Source organism: Trifolium pratense, linkage group LG1 (genome assembly GCF_020283565.1).
Source record: "Trifolium pratense cultivar HEN17-A07 linkage group LG1, ARS_RC_1.1, whole genome shotgun sequence".
Classification (NCBI taxonomy): Eukaryota; Viridiplantae; Streptophyta; class Magnoliopsida; order Fabales; family Fabaceae; genus Trifolium; species Trifolium pratense.
Genome location: NC_060059.1, coordinates 40,113,688 through 40,141,033, shown reverse-complemented (window position 1 = coordinate 40,141,033; position 27,346 = coordinate 40,113,688). Strand labels below are relative to the sequence as shown.

At 32.4% G+C, this 27,346-nt stretch overlaps 3 protein-coding genes and 1 long non-coding RNA gene across 5 annotated transcripts; 2 read left to right on the top strand and 2 right to left on the bottom strand.

The window, feature by feature from the left end:
* Positions 1 to 2,841: 2,841 nt before the first annotated feature.
* On the top strand, positions 2,842 to 3,924 carry LOC123917342. The gene is made up of 2 exons (XR_006812437.1): positions 2,842 to 3,071; positions 3,650 to 3,924. It is a non-coding gene; the product is annotated as an uncharacterized LOC123917342 (long non-coding RNA).
* Positions 3,925 to 5,450: 1,526 nt separating this feature from the next.
* On the top strand, positions 5,451 to 9,992 carry LOC123917335 (transcription factor bHLH74). The gene is made up of 8 exons (XM_045969029.1): positions 5,451 to 7,111; positions 7,501 to 7,701; positions 7,796 to 7,861; positions 8,028 to 8,096; positions 8,335 to 8,406; positions 8,692 to 8,832; positions 8,925 to 9,006; positions 9,334 to 9,992. The coding sequence occupies exons 1-8, from the start codon at positions 6,509 to 6,511 to the stop codon at positions 9,354 to 9,356; spliced, it is 1,257 nt and encodes a 418-aa protein (XP_045824985.1). The 5' UTR covers positions 5,451 to 6,508; the 3' UTR covers positions 9,357 to 9,992.
* A 5,499-nt stretch (positions 9,993 to 15,491) lies between these two features.
* LOC123917324 (probable xyloglucan glycosyltransferase 12) lies at positions 15,492 to 19,447 on the bottom strand. Its single transcript, XM_045969016.1, has 5 exons — positions 18,561 to 19,447; positions 17,999 to 18,307; positions 17,011 to 17,301; positions 16,702 to 16,815; positions 15,492 to 16,555 (listed from the first exon to the last, which is right to left on the bottom strand). The coding sequence occupies exons 1-5, from the start codon at positions 19,299 to 19,301 to the stop codon at positions 15,914 to 15,916; spliced, it is 2,097 nt and encodes a 698-aa protein (XP_045824972.1). The 5' UTR covers positions 19,302 to 19,447; the 3' UTR covers positions 15,492 to 15,913.
* A 2,136-nt stretch (positions 19,448 to 21,583) lies between these two features.
* Positions 21,584 to 25,045, bottom strand: LOC123917309 (amino acid transporter AVT6A-like). Of its 2 annotated transcripts, none has more exons than XM_045969002.1 (5): positions 24,347 to 25,045; positions 23,779 to 23,931; positions 23,387 to 23,590; positions 22,262 to 22,727; positions 21,584 to 21,762 (listed from the first exon to the last, which is right to left on the bottom strand). In XM_045969002.1, exons 1-5 carry the CDS (start codon positions 24,747 to 24,749, stop codon positions 21,618 to 21,620), a joined length of 1,371 nt encoding a protein of 456 aa, XP_045824958.1. In that variant the 5' UTR covers positions 24,750 to 25,045; the 3' UTR covers positions 21,584 to 21,617. The 2 variants fall into 2 exon arrangements, with proteins under 2 accessions (XP_045824958.1, XP_045824964.1); XM_045969008.1 differs by having other exon boundaries at positions 21,739 to 21,811; positions 24,347 to 24,865.
* Between the last annotated feature and the right edge of the window lie 2,301 nt (positions 25,046 to 27,346).

The window sequence follows — 27,346 nt, the reverse complement described above, 5'->3', positions numbered from 1 at the left end:
AGGAAGAGAGAAAATAGATCTGGGTTCACAAACTTCATGAAAGTTTTGACCCTCCATTGATTCTGCTCAATCCATCCTCTTTTCTCTTTAACCACGACATACATCATGTTTAGCCACGGTGAAACTGTGGTTAATTTTAGATTCCTTCATCCAAAAATCTAGCTTTTAATCTTCATACAAACAGAACCATACATGAAAAGATGGAAATAAAACAAAAAAATTCACCACAACAAAACTCAGATTTGAAAATTGGTGGGAAAGAGAGAGTAACGCTGAGAAAGATAGAGGGACGACGACGGTTGTGGTGGCCGTCGGTGGTGGTGGATGATGCACAATGAGTAACGAGAAGAGGAAGATTCATATAGGATTGTCACTCTTTTAGGTTAGCGGTGGCGATGTTCATGATGTTTGTTTTTTTTTTTTTTATAATTTTAATTTTGGGTCAAAATCTGATACTGAAGAAACAATTATTGTTTACAAGATCTGGACCGTTCATGTTGTTTTATTTGGATCGAACGATAACCAAGACATATTTCACCAGTGGGAGACATGTTCCACTAACCCACACTAGAATCCGCCCATGAGTTGAGGCTAAGAGTAAAGGGTATGTCCACCATTGTACGTAGTTTAGACTTTGTTCCCACATGTGTCACTAATGTTCCATTCTCAACTTACAATACACACTACATTTTTAAAGTATTGTCTCCTTTGAACATTGTGTGAGCTCTCGCAATATTATCATTTGTAAAAACATCCTAGTGTGTATCGAAGGATATGAATGTTGTCTATAAACTATCGTTGATCTATTCTAAACTTTTTTGGTGTACATGGTGGACATTTACTTTGGTGACCCTCCATGCATCATAATATGGTGAATAATTTTCAATATTTAAATTTAAACACCATTTTATTTATTTTATATTACTACTATATATTGTAAACATATGTCACCATTTTTAATCTTTCTAGTTAAGGTGTTACATTATTGAAGAGAACCCCAAGGAAGCATCCAAGTTAACATCTTGTTCATAATTAGCAGCCTTTTGAATATAATTTTTAAAGCAAGGTTGATGATGATGATTGCTCTGCATCAGACCCTTCTTCGCATGCTTCCATCTTTTTAAATTAAATTAGAGATCTTATAATGCTACACTTCGCTGTCACGTAATCACTTGAAAAAAGATAACTAGAGCTTTATTGGCATTTGATGTAAATTAAGTTGTTTTGTACTATGTTTATGTTCTCATTAGATTCTCTAATGGACCTTTAATTGATATTATAATAATCAATTAGATGAATTGATTGTAGGATTATATGCACGAGAAGTCTCGTCTACTTGAAAAAGTGGGGGGTTTGGCTTTTCACACTTTATGCAAAGAAAAGGAAAAAGTTTATGTAGAAATTTTATTGGCAAACAAATATGTCTCAAATTCTTTAAAATATGTCTCAAATATGTCCATTACATAATTTTTTTTGTAAGAAGTTAGTTGTTATAGTTATAAAAATGCATGTCATTAATATTTTAAATACATTTAAATATTCAATTACATACATATATAGAGAACTAACTTATTATTTTTGGCTTTTCCAAAAAATAAACTAATTTGTTTGTTGAATTAAACCCAAATTTTTCTAATTCGTCTTAAAAAAAAAAGTGTTAACAACAATCATGTGAGATCATTTTATATTGGGTTTTTTTTTTTTTACAAAATATTTGACCTATTTTAAAACAGCATATAAATTTCACTCGATAATAGAATGAATATTGAAAATAGTGTTGTAGCAAATATGAGTTAAGTCTCATATTGTTAGAAAAGTGGAAGTTGAACATTTTATAAGTGAGAGAATTCATAAACCTAACGTCTTAAGATTTTGAGTTAAAATGCGGTGTTTAACCCACTTGTTGAGTTGTTCTTAAACTCAATGTGCATGATCCTCGACTGCCCCCTCGTGACCCAACAAATAGAGAATCACTAACTTTACATTTAACAATATTAGAGTTTTCTTTACAATAATGATGCAATTTTAAGATTCTTTCGGTTTCTTTTCAACTAAATATTTTGAAACTTCTCTCATCTTCTTCATATATCATATCCAATTTTTTTATCTCTTTCACAGACCCATTTGTTTCAATATATCTGATTTATAATATGGACCAAATACATCAATTATTCAATGTACTTGAAAAACGAATATTTACTTATATATGAGATTGGAGGGAGTACTCGATAAGAGAGTGACATATTAAAAAAAATATTTTAGCAAGTACCACGAACATTCCTCTATTTTTTATAAACAATTTAGCGTCAAAATTCACACATATTAAACAATAAACAATCGTAGATTCAAACTTACACCCGAGGTCATTTACCCTTACGGGCACCACTGCTCTATAGTTTTTTTTTTGTTAGATGATTTCTACATATAAAATACGATATCAATATTCTTAGGATCGAGAGTTGAACTTAACCCAACCATATAAAATCAGCTTGAAAAGTAAAGATTATTTTCTACTTATAAATCCTTAGTCAGACTAACTCACATTCGATGACTTCTTAACAATTACCACTTGAGCTAAGTTTACAACACTCAAATAAAATAACTTCTCTATAGTTTTTTTTTGGTACATGTAACTTCTCTATAGTTCATTACGCCTAAACAAAGAAATACTAATATTTTTACGAAGAAAAGAAAAAGCAAGAACATGTGTTTTGGTTCAACAAGTTAGGTGTACTGTGTACATACCAAATCTCCACTAATCACACGCTTCAAATCACAACTTCACACTCATTTTCAGGAGAGATTTTTATAAGCAATTTAATTATTTTATTTGTCCCTATACTATACTATATGTGTCTGATTCTTGATATAGTATATGATTATGCTTGTGAAGAAAAAAACCCGTCGATTTAGGAAAATTGAATTAAATTTTGTGAGGATTATAATTTTCCAGCAGTATCACAACGAGGTCACATGTTGACTAACTAGATGATGATTTTAGGTTTGACTGGATTGGGTGAATAGACAAGGCTTCACAGGCTACAGCTGGAAAACGTAGGCAGGACAAGAAGGTAAAATTCATGATTAGATTCCATTATTATTCTTTCTGCTTCTCACTCACTCCCTTCTAAAGTTATTATATTAATTAAGATTAAATCAAAGCTTGCTGTTTCAAGTTTATTACATTGTTAAATAAATTGTCTTTGTTAAAGTTGAGATACAAGCTATTATACCCTGCACTTCTCCCATCTCCCATATACTAGTACTACTATCCTGTCCCATCTCAATCATCTGGTCCTCACACTTGTGCCCCCATGGTACAGGAAACATATTTGATGCTGTAACTATGTTGACAGCTTGACGCAGTTACATTATAAATCGTCCGATTTGAATAGATGACTGTGATCAGTTTAGTATATATATATATATATATATATAATGTAAACTGTCTGATGGAAAATAAATGGCTGAGATTAATTACTGCGTTAAACTGCGTGCTTTTTAAACTTCAGTAAACCCGAATCCATATGGGAAACACCGTACATGTTACTATGTTGAACAATTTATTTTACGGTGTGAAAAACATGCATGTGTGAATTTGATTGGAGTTTTTCTACTTGTGGAATTAACGATTAAGAATTTACTGTAGGACAGACGGCCTGCAAAACTGCTTCAAGTAAAGTAGTCAAACATGGAGAGCATGCTCTAACAATCGACATGTGTTTATACCTTTTGCATTTGACATTTTTTGTTTCCTAGCACCAGAGGTTGTGAATATTTTGAAAAGAGTTCACAATGTGATACCTCCTAGATCTCAAGATGTAATGTTTAAGAGAATTAATTTTGTCATTCAAAAAGAATTAGCGACGCAATTTGTTGTCCGTTAGCCTTTCATTAAATGAGAATTTGATTACTTATTTTAAATTTTCATTTATCTTTATTAAATAAAATAGGTGTACATATTTGTTCTCAGCCATGATTTTGATTTAGTAGGGTATATAGTGTTTGGAAACCATGATGAACAGTGTTTGAGTGAGGGTTGATGAAGGATGATGGATGTTAGGTGTATACAATTGAGAATTCTAAAAAGGAAATCAAAGAGGTTAGTTGGCACTGAGTAAAATGAGTGTGTAACAGCAAAGAAAGAAGAAGAAAAAAAAAAGGTTATGTTACTTAGAACAGTTGGCAAATGTGTCAGTAAAAACATTAAAAATATGAATAAAAATACTAAAGATGTTTTTTAATTATGAAAGAATACTAAAGGGAACAAGCTTGGCCTTCAAGAGAAGAACCTCTCAAACTCAATCAAAGGAAAAAAATTGCACACGCCCCTGAAGAAAAAGGTTAAAGCTTAATTAAACTATTGATTAACAAAATTATTAATTAACTTAACCTCAAACCTGAATAGTTATTACAATCATTAATAATAAACTTGTGGTCGTTCATAAAGTCCGTAAATTTTAATACAATCGATTGAAATGTTAAAATTGTTAGGTCAGATACTATGATTAGGATCTGAACTCTGATCCATTCATTTTGGATGTGTGAATTTTCAGTGATTTGTCATTTCGTCAATTAAAAAAAAAATTACATAAAGTATAATTTAGTTTCTTTTATAAGAGGAGACAATGAAACAACTATATTATTTCAATATCAAAATACAAACTATATCATATGAAATTTGGAGTCTGTCGCTAATTACTTTACATAGTCAACATATCAATTATCGTTGGACTGTGATTGAACGTTTCAAATTGAAAATTTAGTGTTCTAGATAAAAAATTTCAAAGCCTAGACAGTTTAATCTTGACCCAAGAGTCAATGATTTGTTGACGGCATAAATGCAAGCAATTGATGAACTATAGTGAATCTAAATTCATTCGAATGTGCTTATCTTTGTATCTCTTGTTACGAAATTGGATTCCCCGTTCTAATTACATCACAAAATTGCAAATTTCATCTATGTCAACGGCTAAAATAATTTTATAACAAATTTTATAATCTAAACCGTCTAATATCAAATCACCAAAAAAAAAATTAACTACAGTATAAAACTTCATAAAATCTAAACCGTATGCAATGACGATAGTTTTTTTTTTTTAATTTTATTTATATGCACCGTCGGTGTAAAGTTATTTTGCACATACGTCCAATAATATACCGACACATTATATATGATCATTAAAAACACATGATGTGTCACATTCATGAAATAATGTGGCAACGCGTCATTGAATATATGTGTAAAAAAAATTTGCACAAAAATTATACTTTTTTTTTTTGTGGTTGATAGAAAAAATCAATAGCTCAATTTTAGTATTTTTTTTATCTTATACAACTTACGCGGTAAAAAAACACAAAAATTATTTAAAACATCATAATTTTGCAGTTAAAAAACATCATATCATATCTCAAACTAAAAAGAGTGATTAGGTTGTTGTTGTTGTTCTGTTTGTGCAATAATTTACCAACAGGAGCAGTTGGCAGTAGTTAGTATGTCTTTTAAAATGATACATGTCATTTCATAGCATGGGCAGGTAAGCAAACAAATCAATCTCTCTCTCTCTCTACACACTCTCTCTCTACTCTCTCTCTCTAGTTCTAGCTTATACTAGTGTTGTCTGTAATCTATAAAAGTTAGATTTTTATGCTACCTTTAGTGTTTATGGTTACTACCCAATTGGTGAAATTGGTTTTTATTGTCCAATTTATATAACATTTGATTCTTCTAAGACCTAATTCCTGTCCCTTTCACTTTCAGTTTCCATAGTCATTGCAGGATTTGAGTACTATTTCATACTTTTACTCTTTGTTTCTTCTTGGATTCCAATTCCATTATTTATTATCATCACCAATTTCACTTTCAACTTTTTCTACCTATTAACTGTTTGTTAAATTGCCTCACTGAATAATAATAATCTTGCTTAACATCAACCAAAGTTGGAAATTGTTGTGTTGATGTGTTGTGTGTGGACAAAGGAGAAAAGGGAATCTGCTTTATATGTAATTTGATGAGCTGTTGTTTGTTATATATAGCTAATCTAATCTCAGTGTCTATGTCATCTACTTTATGCTCTTAACAAGACTGAAAGGTGAAACCTTTCTTGTCTCAGAGAGGAACAATTTTTATTATTTTCTCTTCATTAGTCTTTGATTTGATCCTAGGGTTTTTGAAAGGAAGAAGTGAGGTGAGGTGGTATCTGTATCTGTATCTGACTAGTTAGATTATATTCCATTTTATGAGAAGAAGGTTTTTTTCTTTCTTTCTTTTACTTTAACTTCCTCTCAGTCCTATAAAGCTGCAAAATTATTTGTTCCTTGTTTAGTCCTGCAAGATATCTCTTGAGCCAAACTTAGTCAACATTCACTTTCCCTTTAATCATTTTTATGCATTTCTTGAGCCAACTGCTGAGTCAGGATTGTTCTAATCAATTGATATATAAATATAGAAACTAGAAAGAGTGAGACATAGAAAAGGTGTTATTTGCTTGGTTGAATTGAGATTGAGATGGGTGGTGAGGAAAATACAATGGAGTTTCAACATGGAAATGAGAACATTATGACTTCAGAAATGGATATTAGTTCTGTATCCAATATGGCTAAGTCTTCTTCAGAGGTACCTAATCATCATCATTTCCTGGGTTCTTCAGCTTGGGATAATCCACTTATTTCATTGAGTCAGGCTCATACTTTTGGAGGTTCTTCAATGGTTTCTCACAATGATTTTGCTAATGCAAATTCAACTTATAACCCTCTTGTTTTGGAGAATCAAGGAATGAGTAGCACCTCTCATCTTGTTCAATACTCAAATCTTGGAGGCATGATCCACAAGATTCCTTCCTATGGAAGTGGAAGTTTCTCAGAAATGGTTGGTTCCTTTGGCCAACACGGGTCAGGTGGTGATCATGTAGCTAACACATCAGGGTATCCAATTCCACCACAACATTATAATCACATCAAAGATGCTGGAAACCAAAGGGGACATTTTAACGGCGAACAATCTCAAGTTGAGGACTCAGTTCATGAGGATGGAGGTACAGGATCTGCACCTGGTAGTGGAAATAGAAGAAAAAGAGGAATTGATCAAAATTCCACTTTCAGTCCAAACAAGGTTTGTTTCTAAGCCAAGTTTGATATTCATATAACAATGAATCTTATATAGGACCATTTTTTAATAGATAAATGTTGGTGGTAAATTTGTTAGGGTGAGAGAGAAATGTTAATAGCAGAGATTGAACTTAGACCTGATACATGGAACTTCATTGGTGTCTCATATATGACTTGTAATATTGTTTTACTTTGGTTTTGAGGTTTTATAAGATACTAATGAATCAAATGCCTTATATATGAGCTTGGATTAGATCAAGGTTTGTCGCTAAGCTAAATTTGATATTCATATATCAATGAATCTCATATAGGACTTGTAATATTTAATTGTTTTGTTTATGATGTTTTATGAGATACTAATGAAAAACCTCTTTATATATGAGGTTGGATTAGAATGCTGAGGGTGATGGAATGAAGGATTCTCCAAGGAAGATCTCTGATGGATCAAAAGAAGCTGAAAAGAAACCAAAAGTTGAACAATCAGGGAAGCAAACTAAAGACAACTCTCCGAGTGGAGATGCTTCTAAAGATAATTTCATTCATGTTAGAGCTAGAAGAGGTCAAGCCACCAACAGCCACAGTCTTGCAGAAAGGGTACAAACTACATATCTTATACTATAATGTTTATTATGTGAAATCCATTTTTCTAATGTATACAAATGAATGATTATATTTTTTTGGCTTGTAGGTTAGAAGAGAAAAGATTAGTGAACGAATGAGGCTGCTTCAAGAACTTGTTCCAGGATGCAACAAGGTGATTTCATTTAGATGATTGTGTTAAATGGTTTCTTATGATTCATCATAACTCATAACTTATTTGGTGACACACTGATATATGTTTCATATGTTTCAACAGATTAATTAATTTTCGATCTGTGAATTTTTCTGATGATGATGTCTTTGGTTTTTTCTCTTATTAGATAACTGGCAAAGCAGTAATGCTAGATGAGATAATAAACTATGTGCAATCACTGCAACAACAGGTTGAGGTAAGAAAGCAGTGCTTTGCAATCTGTTAAGCATCAATTTTTTATTATTATTCATAGTTCAAATTTGATCTGTTTTGCACTGTGCACATGCTTAACACCAAGGGAATTTAAAAAAAAAAAAAAGGGAAATACTTTTGTAAAATATGAAGGATTTAATCATTTTACACAACTTCAAAGCATCAATTTCATTATATTATGGATTTTGTGACTACTCATCTTATAAAGATTTATTTTGCAGTTTTTGTCCATGAAACTTGCCACTGTGAACCCCGAACTGAACTTTGATGTAGAGCGGCTCTTATCAAAGGATGTAAGTAAAGATCTTAATCCTACAGATTTGACTCATTGGAAGTGAAGAATTCACTCTAGAGGGTAAACTAGATAATCTCAATCGTTGATGCGAAAATTAGCTATTGATGTAACAATATGCTTATGCATAACAAATCTTAAACGTGTCCGAATATCAGTTATGAATCTTCGCATCAACAACTGACATTACTTTATCTTCTAAAGTGAATTGTACACTTCAGAAGAGTTGCTCTTAGTCCGTATAATACACAATTATTATTGACTTGTGTGTTTCTCTATCAATTAGATTCTCCAGTCACGCATAGGACTTGGAATCGGTGGATTTGTTCCTGGTATGAGTTCCTCTCATCCATTCCCAAGTGCAAGTTTCCAGGGAAACATGTCTGGCTTGCCTAGTTCATCAACACAGTTCCCTCCTTTGCCTCAGGTAGAAAGAGTAAAGATCTTTTGAACACTGTAGTATTGTACCTTTTAGCTCTCTTGTTTGTCAAATACTGATTATGTATTATGTACATACAGAATGCTTTGGACCATGACTTCCAAAACTTTTATGGAATGGGATATGATTCCAATACAGCACTTGACAATTTGGGTCCCAATGGTAAATACACCGAATCTTTTTCTTAGTAAACAGTCATTTTGATCTCTAATTGTGCAAAACATTGTCACTGTAGTACCTGAATATATCAAAATTACAAAAACATATGTGCGCGTATCTTCTGTTAGTAATTGGATGAACCAAACTAACTCAAATAAATTTGATGACCAAACTGACTAGTGAGAGACACACAAGGATGTTTTTGTGATTTTTGTCAACTCAAGAATAGTGACGGCGCTCGACACATTCAATGACCGTTCTGTTTTTTATAATTGTTTGCACAATAAGTTTTAGTGTCAATTTATTCTAATTAATTTATATGTTGAACAGGGAGGTTGAAACCAGAGCTATAGTGTGTTGAATATATAGTCTTGTTTCTACAACAGAACACTTTTCGAATTTTCCTCTTGACCGCACAATTTAACTGAAGTTGGAAAAAAAATAGAGGGAGAAAAGAAAAATAAAGGTTTTAGTTGTATAGGATCTTAATCTTAATACCTAACTATTGGCTCTTCGAATTTTTAGTAGAAGATGACTGTGTTAGATTTAATATCATTCGGAAGATGAGTTGCGCATATTGTGTGAATGTGTGTAAAATCTAGATCATTAAGAACAAATTGCAAGGGTATTATTGTTTATTGGTATGGAGGGCATTATTTGAGGAGAGCATGTGAGTAAAGTGTATGCAACTATCATTACTTCTGTGAAATTATGTATAGAGTTGCAAGGCTTGGATTTTTGAAGATGTGTTCAAAATTTGTTTTGGGTTAGGTGATGTGTGCATTTTTTTAAGGGTTTCTTGCTGTTCTTGTATTGTTCTTTTGAAAAGAAAATGTAATGAATGAAGAGATTCTTAAGTTCATACATGGATGAACATGTTGCAACTTACTTGTATGAGTATTGTAGAGATTGAGTAAACCAGTGCTCATAGTCATTGTTATTAGTCTATCTCTTAATATCGTAAAAATTTTCTATTTCTTTTCTTTCAACTTCTGTGAGTATTAATATCTTCATACTCTTTCCGTTACAATCAAATTCGATTAGGGTTGCACTCTATAAGTTAGAATTCCATATATAGCAATGCAACTAACACTCACATTGCATGCCCCTATTCCAAGCAATGGATATCAGTATAATGACAAACTAAAAATATATATAGATTCCTTGTGCCATGTCACTACTAATCATTGATCCTTCTAGAAACTAGATGAATCATCGTATATGAAGTAGATAGAGTCATTCAATTTCTTTGGCATGTTGCATTGTTGCTGGTGAGCTTGCACATAACACTTGATCATCACCAGAACTTCATTCACATAGAAAGTCATCCAATATTTTGCTTCATGATGATTTTAGAGCAAAATTATATGATTTTGCAACATTATATGCTTTGATTTTCAACTATGGTATTTTAAGTTTTAATGATTGTCAAATTCAATACTAAACCATGATAATAGTGTGCTTGATTATTTTATTTATTTTTGACAAAATGAGAATGGTTGGTGAAGATTCTGTTTTATAAACATTGCTTTTGTCTTACCTCTTGATAATTTCTCAATCCACCTCTCTATTCTCCGAGTTCCTCCAAAATTGAGTTAAAGTGTTGATTTTTTTTTTTGAGTTTCAATCCGGACAAATCCCATCCAGAAAGATAAATTTGGTAAGGGGTAAAAATGAACTTTTGGAGGGCTCTGGAAATATAGGGGTGGATTGAGAAACTTTCTTACCCTCTTTTGTATTCAAAATTTCTTTTCATGGGCCCAAAGCCCAAAATGACAATATCATACTCCTCAAGCCCAAATCCTGTGTTCAAAATTACAAAAATTCTATACACGTTTATATTTTAATCATTGGCTCATTGTTCTACATATTATTTTTTCCTATCGGTTAGCTATTAATTAAAATTTTAGCTACACCTCTATCTCATGTATTTATTTTTTTAAAATTTATTCATTTATCAAATGCCTGATTTATATGGATGGAGTGGGTGGGCATGGGCTTTGCCCTCTTTATTCACCAAAACAAAAGAGTGGGTGCCGGGTGGGCATGCAAATAACACCAAAAGTACACTATCGATTCAGCCCCACAACAATGCATGTCACTGCCACATATCCTTCGATTTACAAGATGCTTTCTCTCCCGACCCCGTAATTCTTTTATATTCCCAACATTTCAATTTTGTCCTTACAAAAAAATTCGGTTTGCATAAACCGAATTTTTTTTAGTGCAAATTCAGAGTAAATTTCGGTTTTTAGAAACCGAAATTTCTTTTCAAGGCAAAAAAAAAAAATCGATTTCTACAAACCGAAGTTTTTTCAAGGATAAAATTGAAAATTTAGGTGGTATAAAATAAACACGGGGTCGGGAGAGAAAACATCAATTCACAATTATGCTTTTGTGCATTTTTTAATGCGACAGTAAAGAATATGTCATCGCCTTAAAATAACCCACTCATTTTTTACTTTAATGATGCAACTCCAAAGAACTCATATTTGACCCCACAACTTTACCTCAAAAAAATTCATATTGAATATATTTTTATTTAATCAAATATCCTCAAAAGAAAATACTATACTATTTATATAAAAGAAACATGCAAAGTTTCGTTGCTTCCTCATGTTACTGCGTTGTCAGTTGGCGGACTTCATTGGTCTTCATCCAAAATAATCCCACTTTTTATAGCACTCCATGCTCGGACGTAACCAATTTTATGCCGTTCGAGTTGCTCTATGGTCAATCAAGTTTCCCAACAAAGTTAATTATCGGTAAAAAAATTAATGATACTTCACACTAATAAAATGGTTAAGAAAAACACAAAAACCGAATGCAGAACAAGTAAAGCTGGATGATTGATTGGTAGTGGAAAGAAAGTTAGTTGATTTTGTTTGAAAGGTTCACATGAGTGAATAGTGGTACAACTACCTCAAATGGACATAATCCAATATTATGATGACCTTATTTCTTCAAGTGCAACCATCCATGTGATAAGAAAGAACCATTGATTGTATATATTTACCAAATTACCAATTCGTTTGTTTTTTCGGCTTATGTTTCCATCTTAGTAAAAAAGTTGCTTTTTCTCTCATTTTAATTTCTCATCCATAAAATGACAACTATTTGTTTCTTTCCTTTGCTTAAATAAGTCATGTGCTATAGTATAGTCTATTATTCATCTCAAAATGATGAACTAAAGGGAGGTTATGTGTCATTTTATGGATGATATATCGACCATAATACATGAGGAAGTAGTGATTTGAACCAAAAGTAAATAAAAATGCTAATAGCAAGGATAAAAGAACATGGTGCGCAGACAAGTTTGGCGACATTGATCTTATCTAAATAAGGTTCGTGAATATAACCGTGTACTTATAATGTTAAACAATACTATTTAGTTTTGACTTGCTAAATAAGATTTAGTTCAACTTGAAATATGCATTCATGTAAAATGGTGAAGAAAATTACTCCCTTCCTTTTTTGTTTGTTACCATGATTGTTTTTTTTACAGCTTTGGGTTACAATGATATTAGTAAGAAGTTTTTATCATCATTAGCGATGATTAATCTCCATCGGAGAATCTATGGGGCACACAAGGTGAGTTTTCCACTCCCAACTGAATTTTTTCCATGCGTATAATCAAACCCCTAACCACATACTTAAGATTTCGTTGGATCAAGTTGAACTTTGCAAATATAAGTTGACATGTTCAAAATATATAGGTTTAATTGAATTTAACCAATTTTCTGACTGACCTAAGTTGGCAATAAAAAGTCCCTTAAAAAAATGTTGGCAAACATTTTTTTTTTTTTTATAGTAAAGTTGGAGGACTATTAATTCATGAGATTATACGTTTAATTAACTCCATTGAAAGAAAAAGGAAAGTGAAAAAAAAAAAAAAAACTCTATGCAAAATGAAATCTTGATACCAAAAACAAAAGATGTGTAATATTCAGTGTTTCCTCGTCTTTTCATTTGTGCATATTCAGTGTCATATTGTGAATTAACGGACACGAATTCACCAATGGACATGCAGCTCAGAAGCAATTGTGATCAGGAATAAAGAAAAGACGAAAAAACTTATACAGATGAATTTACTTTCCTACTACTAAACTTTTACACCTATTCTTTTTTCTGATAAATAAACAAGATTTTCTTGAGTGATACCATTGGCAATTAATGTTCTCATGTTTTTAATATTTTCCTTTCCTATTTCTTCATTTTTTTTTATTATTAGCACTTTTGACAAGATTCATGTCCCATGTTTTCTAACTTGCAGTTTTGTGTAGTGGTAATTAATTGGCTGTTACTTGGGTATAAATTCACAAGGTTTCATTTTCATAGGATATCTTGAATGCTGAATAACTAGCATGTGTTCACATCATAATCAACTTCAACACCATTGAATCAGCTTAATGCACCAGCTACAAGACCTGAAATTCCCATTAGAATCATTGTCTTATCATCTTTTCTAATGGCTCCAACACCCATCATTAAGGATGATGTTGAGAGTAAACCATCAATAGCACCTAAAACAGCGGCTCGAAGCCATAATATTGAGCTCTTTGTGTATAATCTTTTTCATCATTTTTTTCTTCTTCTCCTTTTTCTTCAACATCAATGTTGTGCACTTTTGATTCACTACGAGCTAGTGTATCTGCATGGTGGTGTTGAATTTCAGCCATATATAGATCATTACCATATTTCGTTCGTCAGAGTTTTTGTCTGCCGTCGAATGGAAATGTTGAAGGAGATGATGCTACTGAGGTAGTATGAAGATAGGATCCTGTGGAACAATTTTACATGTTCTCCTTTTTAATTTTTTAACACATCTTGACCGTTGATTATATCTGATGGTTAAATTTTTTTTTTTACTCCCTCACAAGTGAGAGATATGTCTTGCTTATACCCATACTAGAATCCGCCTTGTTTTTTAGGCTTATGTTTCCATCTCAGTGTTTAATCCGTAAAGGGATAAAAGAGAAGTTACTTATAAAATATCAATTCCAATTTTTTCTCTAGTGAAATTATTTAAACAAACTCAAAGAGAAGTTGTTTTTATCAAATTAATAATTCTCACGATTAAGTCAAATGAAATATATATGGTAAAATTCATTAGTAATTTTTGATATAAATGTAAAACTTATTAGTCTAGTAAGAAAAAAATAAACTCATATATGATGTCCATAAATCCTAGCTCAATTGGCAGAAATGTCGAAATTACTAGTGTTTGTCGGACGTCATGACCGGGATTCGAATCACGGTCACTCCACTTTATGCGTGTGAGTTTTCAATAACGTCAAAAACAACTCATATGTGGTATAATACTATGCACTTTCGGATTAATACTATGCACTTTCTGATATCTACTAGTCACTATGATGTCTCCTAATACTCTTAATTTACCTAAAAAAAGATTAACCATTTAAAAATTACCCTTCATGCATAAAAGTTAATCCCAATATTTTGTATTGAGATATCCCCCTATCAACATTTTAAGAAGAATATTACTACTACATGTGTCCCTAAATATAAAATCTCTCCGAGTAAATCACAAAAATTAAGAAAATTAAGTTTGGATCAAATAAGTCTCTCTCACACCCACATAAGTCTCACATGTCCTATATAGGCTCTGATTAGTAAAAAATAGCAAGATAGCTTATAGCAAATAAGTTAGCTAATTGAATTTGTAGTGTTTAGTAACTCTTAGTGGTTGAACGAAATGACATAAGAGATATGTTTAATAAATATTTAATTTTTTTTCTTCAAGTAAGATGATAAGGATAAAATTGGAAGAAAATATAATAAGTTATAAGCTATAAGCTCATAAACTACTTAAAATAGTGTTTGAAAAATAAATAATAAGTTTTTTTAAACTCAAGCATAGGACCACATTGAACTTGTACTATCATCAAATATCCGTGACACCTTTTGCTGACTTTCTGCTGCTAAAATTTCATATATAACTCTCTTTCGAAATTCAAACCACAAATTTTAATATGAAATAAAAGAATTAATCCAACAAGAATCTACATCCATGATCCATCACCATAAAATTACAAAATGAAGAAAAAAAATAGTAAATTTCATATCTAAGCCACAGCCAACTTCTATTGTACCTCTTTCCAAACAAAGTCTATTATTTTTCTGGCAAAATTACACTACAGGTCCTTTATCTTATTTTATTGTAACATTTTGGTCCTTTATTTTTTTTTTGTAACACTTTGGTCCTTTATCTTTTATTTATAACACTTTAGTCCTTTATGTTTTTTATTTGTAACACTTTAGTCCCCTTTTTTGTAACAGTTTGGTCCTTTATCTTTTGTTATTTGTAACACGTTGGTCCTTTATTTTTTATAAATAAATAAGATAAGGACCAAAGTGTTACAAAAAAAAAAGATAAAGGACCAAATTGTTACAAAAAAAAAAGATAAAGGACCAAACTGTTACAAAAAAATAAGATAAAGGATTTGTAGTGTAATTTTGCCTATTTTTCTTTTCTATCTATGATCACATAATAGAGTGGGGTCTATATTATGCATAATTGGATAAGAATCACTGTATGGCTCTATGCTCCATGCAGTGTTCCCATAAACTGTCTTCAATGATTCACATGAGCAATATGGTTTTTTTTTTCATCCTTGTTTTCTGTGTATGATCTCTATACAATAGTATGATAACCTGTATTGCATCAGGTTGGAATCTCATGCATTTATGCAACCAACACATCGATAGCCATTGGATAAGGTTAAACCCTCCAAATTTGAACCTCGGTATAATAGATTTAAAAAACAATTAACAAAATACGATCACTGATATGCTGACTGTGTGAATGCATGAGATTCTGACTGCATGCGATCCAAATCTACAGAGTCTTATCTGGTTATTTTTATTTTTATTTTTTACCCTTACGGATTTAATCAACTTGTTCACCAATCAAGTCTAGACCAACTAAAAGGAATGATATGCCTTGGAATAGCAAGAAGTAGAAGTGAATTCCTTGAGCTGAAAGGAGACTCCTAGCTGAAGCTGTTAAAAGTAGAAAAGCCAAAGAAAGCTCTTTCATGTAGATTCTATTATGCCTCTTCTTCTTCTTTGATGCTGCTTCATTTTTCTCCTTTTGTAGTTGAATTTCTTCTTTCAACTCCTCGAGATCAGGAACCGAAACCCCTCTTTGATGATGCTTTGGCCCTTTGTCGATCAAGGAAACAAGATCACCCTCCGAGGAACGACCTGATTTCTTGGTTACAACCCATTCGTATGCACTCCCAAGCTGGAAAAGACCGGAGATCATGGCATTGAACTTTGTAACCGACATGGTGTTTTCGAATAGTAGGTAAGGAACTATGAATGGGAAGGATTTGGGAGCTGGAAGAATGTTGAGAAATGACATAGTTGCCGGGATATAGCAAACAACCCAAGCGGGAAGCTCGGCTTCTGGTACAAACATTGTCATTGGCAAAATTATACAGAAGAGCGTAAATGAATAGAAGGGTAATATCAATTTCCTAAGAAGAAAGAACAAGAATATCAAGTTGAATTTTTTCCATATGCTTATCTGCAAAAGAAAATACAAAATACCGTCGTTAATTTAATGATATCTTAACCTACCATTTTTCTGTTGGAAAAGAGTATAACAAAAGATTTTCATAAGCGTATGTTAACCTTAAACGACAAGTAAAATGAGAGGTAATAAGTATATACCTTAGAACGTATAATGTCAGGCAAACATAAGCGAAACAATTGCATTGGTCCAGAGTGCCATCTATGCTGCTGTTTTCTGTAGGCTTCATAAGATTCAGGTAGCTCGCATTGGCACTGGAAGCAGCAACAAATTGCAGTTAGTAAATGACAAACCAATATTGTGTTTGGATCTCCAAAACCATGATTAGCGCAAAACAAAAACAAGCTATTTAACCAAAATCATGATTCGAATTGATGATGCCTTATCAAAGGGAGATACGAACATAAAAGCACTAAACTGTTTGGTACAAATAATAATGTGAAGCAAACCTCGACGTCGTTGAGGAAAATGAATTTCCATCCATGAAGATGAGCTCGAACGGCAATATCCATGTCCTCCACAGTTGTCCTCTCCAACCAACCACCGGCATCTTCCAAGGCCTTAATTCTCCACACTCCAGCAGTTCCATTGAAACCAAAGAAATTGATGAAAGTACCATTCACTTGTTGCTCAACCTCGAAATGGAATGCCAAGTTAATGTTCTGCAATCTTGTTAAAAGGTTCTCATCTTTGTTCACAAAAGACCATCTTGCTTGAACAAGTCCTAATTCCTCATTATTCTGTGCAGCAACACCACACCAAGTGATTCAATCAGTTGACTACCACAACATAACAAACACATCCATATATGTTTAATGATTATTCAAACTGTATTTAGACCATGTTTGAATAAAAAACTTAATTAAGTGCTAATAGCTAGTATAAACGCTTATCATATAAGTGGTTATGTATAAACTATTTTATAACAAATGATAAAATAAATTCAAACTTTTTTCATAAGCTATCCTGGAGGGCTTATGGAAATAAGATGAAAACAATTTATAAATATATCATAAGCTATTTTGCTAAGCTCTACCAAACAGTCTCACAAGTGCTTATGTTAATAGAAAGCTCAAATAAGGCCTAGTTTGAATAAACAACTTAATCTGCAGCTTAAAGTATAAGTGCTTACATACAATACAAGTTATTTCTATAACAAAAGATAAAATTAAGTTAAATAGTTTTTGTATAATCTATAAGGAATAAGCTTAAGCTATCTTGGAGAGCTTATGAAAAGAAGCTGAAAAATAACTTAAGAACACGTCACAAGCTGCTTCCCAAAGTACTCTCAAATAGTTTTACAAGTGCTTATGTCAGCTTATAAGCTCAAAAAAGTCAATCCAAACAGGCTCTTACTATAGGACATAAATACATAATAAACACACATGGTGTGTGTTACAAAACGACATTGAACCAATCAATCAATTAATGAATTACCTTAAAATGAGGAACTGTTCTTTTAAGGAAATCAGGAGTAGGCTGAAAATCAGCATCAAATATAGCCACAAATTCATAGTCTTTCACATAACTACAGTTCATGGCTGATTTCAAGTTTCCTGCTTTGTAACCTTCTCTAATCGCTCTATGCCTGTAAACAATGTTGGCACCTTCTTGTTGCCATTTTTGAACCTCTTCATTGATCAAAGAAGAAGTTGTTGGATCATCAGAATCATCTAGAACTTGAATTAGTATCTTTGATTTTGGCCAATCCAAATTACAAACAGCACCAATTGATTGCTGAAAAACCTATACAAACAAAAACAAACACAACAAAGTTAAATTAACACAACAAATGAAAAAACAACACAAAAAGGACCAATAAACTATGAAGCACGGACACTCCTCAGATTAGGCGTGTCCCAGCGTCAGACACCGACACTTGAAATTGTCATTTTTTCAAATTATTATCGGTGTCAATTTTTCAGTGTTTGTGTTGTGTCCGGTGTCTGTTGTTTCTGTGTCCGGTTGCCAATGAATGATCTAAAATATTGTCTCTCACCTCTCTCTCATTGCACATAGGAATCTGAACCAAAACCATAGGAAAGAAACCCTTTTCTCCATTCTCAAGATCAACATCATTATCAAGTTTGAAAACAGGTTTAATCTTCTTAAACCGAATCCAAAAACAACCTAAACAAAGGACTAACCTATCCAAACTTTGAACAATGAAGAGCAAGACACACACATTTGCAAGAAACTGAAGTGGTGGAGCAAGATACTCGCCACGAATCAAAACCCATTTAGAATAAACCCAATCAAAAAAACCTTTGACTTCAAAATTCAAACTTGTAGAACCAAAATGCCAACTTTTATTAAAGTAAGCAATAACCTCAAAACAAAACAAAAGAACAGAAAGCAAAAGAAACATTTTGATACAATGATATAATCTTGTCTTCACAGTTAGATTCTCTGTCTCTCTTTCACTTCCATTTCCACCAACAACAACATCAACATCGGTTTTTCCAGAAGACACACGTTGTTTAACAGAAGAAACAAGTGTGAACAATGCAGGAGCGATAGAAGCTAAACAACCTGCAGCTTTGTGAGCTTTAAGGAGAAGAACCCAAGTTAATTGTTTAGCATTTTTACCTCTTCTTTTGTTGTTGTCTCTTAAAGAAGAGTTAAAATCTTCATCAGAAGAACCTTCAAGTTCAAGCATAGACATTTTCACCACCACAGGGGTTCCATTATGGTGATGATTGTTGTTCTCTTTCCCCCACCATTTGAATAAAGGTGCCATTTTTGTTGTTGTAAAGTTTTGATTTTTTGACCAACCCAGTACAAACAGAAGAGAAGGTGAAGAAGCTATAGTAGTGGGAGCTTGTTTGATCTTATTGTCGGAAAGTGAAATGGGAGAGTAGGTTTTGTAAGAGGTCTCAACTCCAGTGTAATAAATACTATTTATTGCTATATTGGTCTTTTTTATAAAAAACAATTGACTTTGTAATGAAAAAAGAAGAAGAAATAGTTGACTTTTAGGTTTATTAAATAATTGATGTAACTACCGATCGTTAGTTGGTCTATTGGTAATTGCTGTTGTACTTGGTAGGGATGATCACAGTTTGATCCCCACAACTGCGATAGAGAGGGGTTGGAACTGACCCCCGAACCAGATTAAGCGATCCAGTGGGCCGAATACTAGTGGTGAAAATCAAAAAATAAAGTTGATGTAGTTAGTCTATATTATAGACTAAATACATCAATTATTTAATGAATCTGAAAAGTGAGTTGTTTCTTATCAAAAGACTCGAAGGAGTAAATAAGAGTGATTGAAAGAGTAGTGTTCCAGACTAGGTCGATGCCATTTGAATACCGCACGATGGACATGGTCATGATCACTTGTGCTTGGGAGACCATAATATAGACATGTCCTAGAGGATCACCGAAGTGGGGCCGAAAGTCTTATTATTATTTTTTGAAACGGTCCATGTTAATTGTTAATTTGTTAGTTTCTGTTGAATGTGAGAATCAAAATCAAGACCACTCTTATCACTCTACTCTTTAATTCTTCCACCCCAACTATCAAGTCAACCCTATAACTCATAGTCGAGAGCATCATTATGACCGTCAAATAAATGAATTCAGGGGATCTTCTTACACATGTCCATGAGGATAACCGTTCAAAGAAAGATGTATGGACCTAATTCCCTCACTATAAAACCTAACTCGTGGTCTAGACTCATAACATATAGAGAACATAAAGTAGGAGAGAGAGATATATAATTAAACATATACATTGTCATACATAGTGTCAATATTTTGATGTTCAAATAACACAATTAGATTATAGGAGATTAATACTCAAAATATAAACATCATTTACCCTCTTAAAATAGTTACTATGGATTTATGTCTCTTTTTTTTTTTCTTTTTTTTTTTTGTTGACAAAATGGATTTATGCCTCTTAAACTTGTAATTATGGATTTATGGACATATAGTCTTAATACTCCAACATTGGAGAAGTATATTTTACATTTTAAAAAACATTTTACCAAATAGTGATGATATACGTACTGATACACAAATATGTATCCTATAAAATGAAGTAGTATATAAAAAAGTTTGTGACTAAGGCAAATCATTGAGTTTGATCTAGTGGTGAGAAATTTGAATAATATGCATGAAGTTCTAGGTTTAATCCTTGTTGCTAACATTGTAAAAAAAAAGTTTGTGACTAAGGCTTAATGTTATTATTATGACTTAACTAATCATTAACATTGCATGATATATAACTATAGACTCTAGCAACCATATTGCCACCTCCACCAATGGTATCATGTCTTGCCTTCTGTTCTATCCTGAAAATAATGTACTTCTTGTTGGATTGGATGACTCCAAAATGTAGTTATATAGTACCATATATTATTCATAAATCATAACTATAATCAAGGTATATATATCTTTCTTCATTAAAGAAAGACATCAATTATTACATGTTTAAAGGATAACTAAACTCACTATATGTATCATTCATTTTTGCTAGGTTCAAAACAAGTTTGTGAGGGTCAATCTAAACAAGTTACTGCTATTGCCTTGACCACTAACAATGTTGTATAGATGCAGTATGAGTTGGAGTTCTGCCTTTTATCAATGCAATCTTTTGAAAAATGATCATATATATGTCATTTATGAGAATACAATTATGGATGAGATTGTTATTTATGAGAATAAAATGAGTAGGTGAGTGAATACTCAAAATTTATATATACACAATAAGACAACAAATAAAACAGTAGAACAAAACTACTCTCCCAGTGTCATATAGTACAAGCAACAATTTACATTTTAAATTCATTGAATAATTAACACAGACATTATTTATTTAATAAATCTATAGTGTGAATTGTTGTTTATATATGAGTCCTTCAAAGACTACATTATCTAGAATATACAAGTTGACTAGTCAATACACCACAAGCAAATAAAAACTAATTATTGACTCTAGAAAGTGCTTAAGAGTAGATACTACTTTAATTAGAGGAATAACTTCTTGGAGGCAAATGAATGATTTCAATGTGATTAATAAAATAATCTATCACATCAATCCTGATAATATTTAAGCTTCATGTAATGTTGTTTTTTTACTGAAAGTGCTATAATACAAGTCACTAAAGATGGCTAAAGTGCTACATGAGACAGCCAAAACTATAATTAACAAAGATAACAACTTGTCTTTTTTTGTTGCAACCCCACGATTGTCCCTGCCAAAGGGTAATCACAAAATTAAATATGTGATAATCACCCTATTTTCTGGAAAAAGGCAAAATTATTAAATAATCTAATCACAGCATAATTGTCTAACAAAGTTTAATCCTAAAACTAACAAAATTTCATAATATTCAAATTGAAAATTCTCCATCACATTAGTTCTCTTGGTTACTTTGTCTTTGATTTTGTTTTGGTAAGACTAATGTGATCAAATTTGATAGATCATTTTAAAATTTTAGTTAATTTTAAAGACCAAATTTTCTAGAACTTTAGAGATTACCACCTCCGCTCCTTTTTATAAGAAACAATTGACTTTTTAAGTTCATTGAATAACAGATGTATTTGGTCTATATTATAAACCAGATGCATAATGAATCTAAAAAGTGAGTTGTTTCTTATAAAAAGGACCGGAGGGAGCATTTATTATATTTGAATATTTTGAGGACTAAATTGAAGAGTGTTATGAGAACTGGCCATAGACTGATAACTTACTTAAGAGCAATGGCAGCTGGAAAAATGTAACCAACAGCAATGGTAGTCGTAGCACCTGTGAATTGGAAGGCATACCAAATACTAGGAACATAATTTGCTCCAACAAAAACAAAAGCCATGAGAATTATGCTCACAAAACAAAATCTCTTGTTGTCAAATGCAAGAGGAATGGCATGTGGAAACAAAAGACCATCTAGGTTGAGTCTAAGGGAGAAAAACACAATTGGGAACACTAAGATTAGGTGAATTCCATAACTCACTCTAACTACATCATTAAGAAATGTACCATAAGGAACTCCAAGATCTCCATCAAAATTTGCAAGTACATCATCTTGTATGTTGTCTCCAAATAATAAAATTCCAAAAATACTTGTCGCTATGTACACAGATCCGCATAGTAAAAGTGATGTCTGAACTATTGCATTCATATGGGATGGATCTTTAAGTTCATTCTCTATAGGATGCACTGCAATTAAATTAAAACAAGTCATGTTGTGGTTCTTTTTGATGTTGTAAAAAGCATAATACCACATTTATAAGCTCATGATCACAAAATTAAGCCAATCAAATATGAAAAGTGACCTATAAATAAGCGTTTGTGTTGCGGTACACTAAAACATTTCACATTGCTTAAGACCCAAAAGCAGACAATACTTTGGAATTGTAAGCGTGAGATGAGAGCTGGCAAGCCCTTTAGCCTCGACTAAGGGCTATTGTTCCGGTACACCATCAAGTTTCACTTGTCTTGAAAGTCGAGGTTAAGAGTAATATATAAACAACACACACTCTTCAGCCCATCGAGACACCTTTTAACTATGAACAATACTGTAAGAGTTCACACAAGACTCAAAAACGGACAATATCTCAAAAATATAGTGACGGTTCTGGACTTGGGATCGTTTCGTAATGGTTTGTAATACAAACTTTATTGCGATGAAATCATTTTTGTTCTTACCCTTCCAGTTTTAGGAAAAAGAATTGCTATTCCAAAGTTTGTGCAAAAGGTTAAGTAAAATTTGATAAAGAAAACTATTTCAACAAGGGATCAAATCCAAGTTTAAGTAAAACAAACACATTAATCACTTGCAACACAATTAAGAATCTGCAACTTTAGTTTGTACTAACCATTATGATGACAGATATATGCAGTGACTAAAATAGGGACGGTAGTGAAGAGTTTCCAAAAGGATTCTTGGCTAGTGACTTTGGGCATTAAGTTTGGCACCCCAATGCTTCCATCAACAAACTTAACAATTGCAACACCTGCTGTTATCACCACAAAAACAATAGCCAATGCCACTGATAATGCTGATGTGTATCTCAGTGAATCTGATATATAGTAAAACCAAGAAAAAGACCAAATCAATAACTATTTGATGTATACACTACCATAAAATTATTCAAGCATCATGTAACATATTCCACAAACAATTTATTTTTGTAAGGAAAAGTTGGTAACCAAAAAATTGTGATTTCGATAAATGCACAATAAATCTAGATGTCTTAATTAGACGTACCTACACGTCTGAAGGATGTGAGAGGCGCAAAAACAAAAATCGTTGTGAGCAACAATAAGATAGGACGCGTTGACCACCAACGCTGACCAAACCATTCTTCTAGAACTCCTGTAAAGTGGACTCCTTCCGACCACGTTCCCGAAAACACATCACCTGTCACAACATACTAGCATTTAGCATAACACAATCATCACAGACAACAATTTTAGAGAATGAATTTCATACAACCAGATAGTGACAGCAGGTGAATCTCAACCATCATATGAGAATGAATTTATCACACTTTTTTAAACTGTAAGGTGTAGGAGATTGATTGACACGTCAAACTAGTAGATTCTACTACTATTAAGAATGACCTTTTATGTCATTTTACATTATCAGCTAGTTGTTGACTAATTTTAACAAGCACTTCGATTAGCTTATCCGCTATAAACTATAAGTCATCAGCTAACTTATCAAATAAAATAAAAAGTTAATTCAAATGTTTTAAATTTTGGAAATATAAATCAAACTATCAATCAAAGAATGATAATGAGCCTATTGTAATTGTAAATAAAAATAAAAATACCGATAATGACCATGTAGGCAATAAGCATTCCCATATTGTTGAAGATAATAGAAATCAACAAAAGAAATCGACCAATGCGACCAAAAGCATCCCTCACAACACCAGAATACGTCGACGTTTTAGACACACGTGTGAATTTCAAGAGCGTAACAATTGAAAATTCTGTTAAAATAGCACAGAGAATAATCATAATTGAGCCAGGAATCAATCCGAGTTGTTTGACGGCAGCAGGAAGAGCCATGATTCCGGCACCGATAATTGTGGTTGAAAGGTTGAATACGGCACCGGTGAATGATGAACCGTCGAATCCACCTTCCACGTCATCGCGTTTTGCATCGGGAACTGGATTTTGATGTGGTTTGGCGTTGCGGCGACGGTTCCGATCTGTAAAAGGTAGGGACATTGTTGTCTTTTCGTCACCGTGTGGTGGATCGGTAGAATGGAAATGGGAAAGGAAGGAAGATTGGAGAGTGTTTCAAAAACGACGAAATAATAAACGGTTAATACCATTAGTCAAAATAAAGAAGAAAAATAACGGTTAATTGTTAATACCACTTTTCCACCCGTTTTTTTTGTTGAAATTTTGGTTTTGTTGTAAAAATTTTATTTTTCTGGCAATTTTTCTCTTAATTAGAAGATTATTAGTTTTGGACTTTGATAATATTTTGAGTGAAGACTTTTATTTTATATTTTTTTAACAAAGAAAAATGGATCATATATATATATATATATATATATATATATATATATATATATATATATATATATATATATATATATATAGGGGGCTGCTAATTTAGACCCAGTTGGGTCTAAATTAGCAAGGTGCACCTTTTGAGTTGGACAAAAATACCCATTTTTTAATTTTTTGGAAGAATAGAGCAACAGGGGCATTTCTGTAAATTTATGCAACAGTACACGCGCCCCCACTTCTTTTTTCCCCCCCATGACACGTGGCAGCGTGTGATTGCACAAGATCAGAGCGCGTGCATCACACGCGCCGACAGCTGCGAGTTTGCGTGATGGCTGACGCGGAGAGAGAAAGCCTTTTGAAAAGGCAGGCCACGTGTCAGCAGCTGATTGGCTGCGTTAATTTTTTTCCATTTTATACTTTAAACTCGATTATTTCGTCGTAAATTAATTTTTTATTTTTTAATTTTTATACCAAAATTCATAATTTTTTTTTCTCTACAAATAGAGACTTGGTTTGTTTGATTTGGACACCGAAAAAAAAACGCAATTTTTTACTACTTTAAACTCGATTATTTCGTCGTAAATTAATTTTTTATTTTTTATTTTTTATACCAAAATTCATAATTTTTTTTTCTCTACAAATAGAGATTTGGTTCGTTTGATTTGGACACAGAAAAAAAACTCAATTTTTTTCACTACCTTAATCTCATCAAATAACTAATAATCAACTTACTGAAACCATTTTACCAGCAAAATGGTTTCAGTTTACAACTCTCTGAAACCATTCTACCAGATAAATGGTTTCAGAAGCAAACACAATTAAATAATTACTCACTGAAACCATTCTACCAGTAAAATGGTTTCAGAATACAACTATGTGCAACCATTCTACAAGGTAAATGGTTTCAGAAGCAAATAACTAATAATCTACTTACTGAAACCATTCTACCAGCAAAATGGTTTCAGATTACAACTCTCTGAAACCATTGTACCAGATAAATGGTTTCAGAAGCAAACACAATTAATAAATTACTCACTGAAACCATTCTACCAGTAAAATGGTTTCAGAATACAACTATGTGCAACCATTCTACAATGTAAATGGTTTCAGAAGCAAATAACTAATAATCTACTTACTGAAACCATTCTACCAGCAAAATGGTTTCAGATTACAACTCTCTGAAACCATTGTACCAGATAAATGGTTTCAGAAGCAAACACAATTAATAAATTACTCACTGAAACCATTCTACCAGTAAAATGGTTTCAGAATACAACTATGTGCAACCATTCTACAAGGTAAATGGTTTCAGAAGCAAATAACTAATAATCTACTTACTGAAACCATTCTACCAGCAAAATGGTTTCAGATTACAACTCTCTGAAACCATTGTACCAGATAAATGGTTTCAGAAGCAAACATTAGTTTTTAATTATCGTTTTATCTCATTTAAGGTAGTGAAAAATTGCGTTTTTTTTTTCGGTGTCCAAATCGAACGAACCAAATCTCTATTTGTAGGAAAAAAAAATTATGAATTTTGGTATAAAAAATAAAAAATAAAAAATTAATTTACGACGAAATAATCGAGTTTAAAGTAGTGAAAAATTGCGTTTTTTTTCGGTGTCCAAATCAAACAAACCAAGTCTCTATTTGTAGAGAAAAAAAAATTATGAATTTTGGTATAAAAATTAAAAAATAAAAAATTAATTTACGACGAAATAATCGAGTTTAAAGCATAAAATGGAAAGAATCACGCAGACCCATTCATATGCTGACACGTGGCTGCCTTTTTCAAAAGTAAAATTTTCTCTCTCCAGCTTATAATCTAGTGTGGCGCAGACAAGATGGTAGGATGATCTGGGCTGTCTGATCAATCAGACAGCCTTAATGAGATCACATCTTGGCTGTCTGATGGAAATCAACGGTCTGTAACCATGGTCCTTCCGTACGCGCGCGACACTGGATCCACGTCTATTAATTTTTAAGAAGGTGGGGGCGCGTGTCAGTATTTTTTTTTTATGTAAAATTACAGAAATGCCCCTGTTGCTATATTCTTTCAAAAATTAAAAGAATGGGTATTTTGGTCCAATTGAAAAGGTGCACCTTGCTAACTTAGACCTAACTAGGGTCTAAGTTAGAAAACCCCATATATATATATATATATATATATATATATATATATATATATAAATAAAAGAGAACGAATAATCTTCTCACCACAAGGTGTATCCAAGGTAGGGTTGGGAATAGGCCAGGCGGCCTACAGGGGCCTTCGGCCTGGCCTGTATAAGTCTGGTCTGGCCTGG